The sequence below is a fragment of the Oreochromis aureus genome, linkage group 14, assembly GCF_013358895.1.
Source record: "Oreochromis aureus strain Israel breed Guangdong linkage group 14, ZZ_aureus, whole genome shotgun sequence".
In the NCBI taxonomy this organism is placed as follows: Eukaryota; Metazoa; Chordata; class Actinopteri; order Cichliformes; family Cichlidae; genus Oreochromis; species Oreochromis aureus.
The window spans coordinates 20,450,680-20,456,742 of NC_052955.1; the positions used below are offsets into that span (position 1 = coordinate 20,450,680).

Sequence of the window (6,063 nt, forward strand, 5' to 3'; positions counted from 1 at the left end):
CATTTTCCATAATATAAATTATGCTTAATAAATAATATTCTTGGAACTGATTGCAGAGCGTCCCCAGCTACAGCCAGGCCAGCAGGAGGAGATGAAGGACATGACAGTGATGATGAGTACATGATCCCCTCTTCTCGGCCCGTTCTGCCCCCCATCCCGACTTCACTCATGGGGGAGACCCCACCAATCCCAAGACCCCCACAGTCCGTGTCAGCAGTCCCGATACAGACCCAGGCCTCTGCACTGAACACACGGTACTAAGGCCTTTCTGTTACTCCTCTCGCAGCACATAAGAAAAAATAAACTGTCACTGTTGATTTATTTTTGCTTTTGGCCTTGCAGGCTGATTCTGGACGATGTACCTCATTCACTCCAAATGTATGAAGCCATGTTCAACGCCCAGCCCAGGTCACAACAAGCGAGAGATTCAGGTATTTGTGACCCACTAATCTCAGCTCGGCCTTGTGGGGCGGGGCCGTGTTCAGAGCAATTCACTTTCACATAATACTTTAAATATGCAAAAATCTTATGTTTTAATCAGATGAGGCTCATCTGGATTTTCGGAGTTTTATTTATTTGCTAAAACCACCATTGCACCACCTGGAAAAAAAAACAAAAAAACACCTCCTTTGTATTGACATAAATGTGAATTATACTTCTGACTGCACTTGTGAGTTATCTGAAACAGTTTTAGACAATGTTAACTATATGAAATTAAACAGGTTAAGGTCTCAAGCATGTATTAAACTTTTAATCTCTCATATTCTGATTTCCTTTTAGACTATTCAGATTTGCCACCTCAACCAGTGAGTAACGGTCCCAGAGACCACGAGGCTGACGACGGGGAAGAGGAGGAGAACGGCTACGATTTCCCCAAACCCAGACTGCCTTTGCCTCCCGCCCGACGGACCCTTTCAGAAATGGGGGGGTCTTTGTCTTCATCTTCTTCATCCTCCTCAATATGCGCTGCAGCAGCTTTCAATCGTCTTTCTCTAGATGCGGATGCAGGAGCAGCAGCATGTAAGTTTAACAGTTTGATTGCTTTCCACATGTGATTTTAATGTTGTATTTCTACTTGCATTTCATCTGTTATTCAGCTTATCCTGCTTAAATATGGACTTCTACTAAGTGCTTTGACATTTGAAATGTGTTGAGTTTTTTTACATCGGGGACAGCAGCTGCAGGAAAACTGTGCCTGTCTCTTAAAATCACTTGTATATAGCAATTTCATAACTACAGCCTTCACGTCCTTTCTGGCTCAAAATCAGCAAAAACTGCTGATGAATCAATAACTCGGCGTCCAAAAGTTCTTTGACCAGATCACAGCCTGAAAAGTCAGCTAAAGCATTTTGCTTCCTGGTCTGGGGCCAAACATAATGCAGATTTTCCAGAAGCTCTCTGAAGTTAATATTAGACTCAGCTCTGGACTTTGATTGTCATGAATTGATTTCTTTTACTGCACATCATCTGCATGTGTGGGTGCGTGCAGATTCAAAGAAAAGTAAAGACTAGTAATTACAGAGAGCTGTTTTGTTACATTAGTGACCTTAAAATAGATTTAAAAAAGTAATGTCCTCAGAATGGTGGAAACGACCTGATGTGGGATGGCCTGCTGTGTCATCAGAAACTTGTAGTGACCACACAGACGTCTTCATCCACAGACTGCAAGGAGCGAACACAGCAGTACTTGCCTCAGCAGACACAACGCGGTCTGAAGAAAGAAGCTCGGGCAGAGAGTAGATTGACGAGAGGGAGCAGTGTTTTAGATCACTTAGGAGAGACTCCGTGTTAGAAGCACCACCTCTGAGTTTAAGTGTTCAGGTGTTGGCTGAATGAGACTGTGTTCATTTTGTCCTGGCCTCTGTTGTGACTTGACATTTACTGCTGGAGGATGATTGCAGAGTGTCTGATTGTTCCCATCTTCAGTCTTCATGTCTAAGGATCAATCAAAGAGTGCTCACACAGTCTGATTAACTCTGAGATTCGAGCTGAACCCTTATGACTGGTTTATTGAAAGCCACTACACTGGAAAGGACATCAAATGTGTGTTAAGATAAAAAGTTCATAGCTTACCTCAGTGATCAAAATCCTTTTTTCCACATTACTTTCACATTATTTCCAGTAGTTTTATTTTCTGTCTTTGACCCACACTGGCTGTTATGTTTAAAACTAGTTTATGTTGGTTCTCATTCCACCAAAGCCAGACCCTTTGATTTCACTCTTCCCATTTCCTCAGCCTTCCCAGATCCAATGGAAGCACCAGAGAGACCTCCAAAGCCCCTTCCCAGACGAATCAATTCCGAGCGTCGGGCCAGCCCAGTCCCCCCCACTCCACTCGGCGGCGGGGCAACAGGAGGAGAAGCCAACCCACAAATCAGTAGCGAGATCGAGCACCTAATGAGTCAGGGATACACTCAGCACGACATCCAGAAAGCACTGATGATTGCACAGAACAATATCGAGATGGCCAAGAACATCCTGCGCGAATTTGTCTCCATTCCCTCTACCGCGCACATTCTCACATAGCACATCCTCCCGCCTCTCTCCTGTTTGCTCTCTTTTGCCTAGCTTGGCCCAGCCTGGTTTGGTTTAGGCTGGCATAGACCAGCCCGAAACCCAAAGCCACTGCCTGCAGCACTAGCTCCAGTGCTGGCTGACACCCTACGCCCCTGTGGATTTTTAACTGGCTGTTACTCCAGCAAGCTCGCAGTGTCTCGGGACTCTCGCCCTGCACTCCACGCGCTTTCACAGTGTCTGGCCTTCTTTGAACTGCTGCAGCCGGCCTCTTAGTTTTCAACATCTCCGCAGGACTCATCCCGTGCGGAGCAACAACAAATAATGGAACGCCGTATAATTGCAAGGCTTCCGTAGGAATCTCGGAGAGACTGATTCTTATCCTTTCATTTTGAAGCCTCTTGCTGAAAATGTAACCAACACCTCACAAATAAAACTAAAATGTATGTCTATATGAAAATTTAATATATGAGTAAATATATATTAAATGTGTGTAATATATACAGTACGTGCATATATAGTATGTGAAAATGATCGCAGCTTTGAGGGTCACGGTTGGTACAGGCGAAAAGGGCAGATGGGACCAGGTTAAAGAGTCGGTCGGGAGATTTCTGTGACGGGGTGAGGACGAGTCGGGGTGTCTTCCTCACTCGGGTTTGTTGGTCAGCAGCAGTTTGGGGGGAAAAAGAAAGAAAGAAAAAAAAAAAAAAACATGCCGCAGAGCTTCTTCATTTGGAATTCAGTCTGTTATGGCCTTCGATTAACTGTTGCTTTGGTACTTTTTTGTTTTAGAAACCGTGCTTGTTTTGTCGTGTTGTTTTTTTTCAAAGTAGCATGAAGATGGTTTCAGGTCTGGACTGTTGCTGGCTCTGCGTGTGTGTGCGTGTATGTGTGCGTACATGTGTGCCTGCCTGCCAGACCTACACCTCATGGCCTGCTCTTAAAACAAACCCCTGTTCCTGTACAACATGAATGTGGAATTACACTCGGTGTACTCGAGACTCGTGCTCTGTAAACGTACTACTGCTCGAACTTGTATGTCAGGGCCCAGTGTAGCTGTAGAGCCTGGCAGTGAGATTAGAGGACGTACTAATGTTGACGCCCCTGCAGTACCAGACAGGCTAGTGTTGCGTGATCCGTGGCGGCTGAACGCCTTTTTTTTTTTTTTTTTTTTTTTTTTGACTAACTTCTTAGGCTGACTGGTTCAGATTTCTATCTCCAGCTCAGTCCGGTGTTACAAAAACAACAACAAAAAAAAGTCATTGATTTTACTTTGATAATATATTATTGTAATATGATCATAAATATTGTTATTATAATTAATTCAGAAGTGCTTCACTGCTGCTACTGTTGTTAGTGCTAAACAATTAAGCCTTCAATGTACAATTGTGAATATTGTGTTTAACCGTCATTCTGCTTCTTTAAAGTGACAGTATCATGTGTTTCTCTAGTCCGTAATGTAGCATACTTGAAAGTACAAGCGACTTGTGAGCATGCAGCTCTATCAGGTCGCAAATCTTCAGTGTTTTTCTTTTTTCTTTTCTTTTTTTCTTAACGTATATATAAATATAAAATATACTCTCTGTAAGTAGAAGCTGTAGAGGAACAGTAATATCGCAAGCAAAATGTTCTGGGCATGGAAACCAGACGTTTTGCAACAGATTCAAGCTTCTCTTTCACATCGGTTTCCTTCCTCTGCAGGAGTTCGTCCCGCTGAAAGGGAGTGACTGCCGAGGCTTTTTAATCGTAGGCTCATGGGTTTGTTGGCCCACCCCCCCAAGTCTACAGAAAATCAGTGTTTGGGCCGACTGTAAGAGCTAACTCAGGAATAATAATGTATGTCTGAACAAGTGGCGTTCACCCTGTCTGTCAAAAAAAAAAAAAAAAAAAAAAAAAAAAGCAAAAAAACCAGAAGAGACTCATGTTGGCATAGACAGCAGCTCACCTGTCCAGCTGTCTGTTCATCCAGGTGACATGTAGCCAAAAGTTTCCGCGTAATGAAGTCACACAAGTAGCCTATTACTCATTTTTGTTTGTCATAACTTGCACATTAGTTTTTTTGTATTATTTCCAGTGTTTGCAGGTCTATAAAGACAGCAGCTTCTTTTCCAGGTACTAATTACGAATGAATTATGAGGAATTCATCCAAGCAGCTTCTAGGTACACTGACTGAACCTCTCCCAGCAAATGAAGAATGTTTTTTGGGGGGTTTTCACCCACCCTGGGAGTGCGTGCATCGTGTAAGTCAGCCCTGTCTTATTCTGGGTGTCTCTGCGTGTTGACTGGAAGCTTTGTCTATGCTGTCTCGCCCTCTTTTATTTCATTTTGGGGTCTTTTTTTTTTTTTTTACTCTTCCTAGTTGCCTTGAGAAACTTCTTGAATGATGTTTAATGGACAGGAAGCTCCCCTCATATCCTCAATACTGTACCAGTGTGTGTTTATATATTAAGGATGGCATGTCATTGTCATGTATTATTTACTGTTGGTTTTGTTTTTGCACATTATACCAGTTTGTGCTTTGATACTGTCACTCTAAAGAAAAGCAAATTGTATAGAGTTAGATATGAAAAGAGGAAAAAAATGGCTGTTATATTTCATTTTGCATTCCTGTACATGTATTTTGTTCCAAAGGATTTGTTTACTTATGTGAATAATTCAGTGAGCAGTGCCATCTGTTTTTGTTTTTTAGATGTTTTTTGGAAGAGCGTTTGTTGGTATAGATGTGTACCTGTTGGTCTCCGAAGGCAAAATGATGCGGTATTGCTTGTATTAATCTGTCCTCTATGCTTCTTCAGCCTCATCAGGCCTCATTCATGAGTAGCGAGCACTCATCTGTGAAAGGACTCAGCTTTTTTTGTGTTTGCCTTTCCCTGATCAGTGCTCAGACTCTGAGCTTGATGCTAACCAGGGGTATTTCAGTTATCTGCCAGAAGAGGGAGCTGTTGTTCCACATGGCTGCATTGCTTCTCAACAGTAAAAAGCTTTTCTTTTTTTTTCTTTCTTTCTTTTTTCTTTTTTTAAAAAAAAAAGGTTTTTAAAGCTCATATCAATTTGGACGTATGCACAGTGCTGTTAATAAAATGACAAGCAAAAGCCTTCAGGTGTCTCTTTCCTCTGTTTACAAGCGTGTGTGTGTGTGTGTGTGTGTGTGTTTTCATATTTAGCTTTGTATTCCTTAAAACCTAAAATTCAAGGACAGGATCTTTAAACTGGGGGGAAAAGTCATTTCCTGTGTGTAGCTCCAGTCAGAGTTCACAAGCTTCAGTGATTTTCTTGACTTGGCTGCCATTTGGCAATAACTTTTTAAGGTAAAACTAAATAGAAATTTGAAGTTCATCCTTTGGCTCAGGCAGGAGTGGCCGAGAAGACTCTAAAACAAGTTAACAGCAAAGCAGATGAAAACTGAAAAGCATCATAAGAGCAGTGAGTGATCAGAACTGCAGACCGATTCAGTTCTTTGGTGCTATTTTTATAGTTGATAGTCTTGCGTTTTCCATTGTGATGCATTTGGTAATTACATTAAAACCCAAAATGTGATTTGGCTGCCCA

At 42.2% G+C, this 6,063-nt stretch overlaps 1 protein-coding gene across 1 annotated transcript in view; it reads left to right on the forward strand.

Moving 5' to 3' along the window:
* Positions 1-5,610, forward strand: part of cbl (Cbl proto-oncogene, E3 ubiquitin protein ligase) — a 34,878-nt gene extending 29,268 nt beyond the window's left edge. Inside the window, exons 13-16 of the mRNA XM_031749900.2 lie at positions 57-254; positions 343-431; positions 781-1,020; positions 2,237-5,610. Of these exons, the coding sequence (XP_031605760.1) occupies positions 57-254; positions 343-431; positions 781-1,020; positions 2,237-2,526 (817 nt within the window). The 3' untranslated portion in view covers positions 2,527-5,610. The remainder of the gene's footprint in view (positions 1-56; positions 255-342; positions 432-780; positions 1,021-2,236) is intronic.
* Positions 5,611-6,063: the final 453 nt, after the last annotated feature.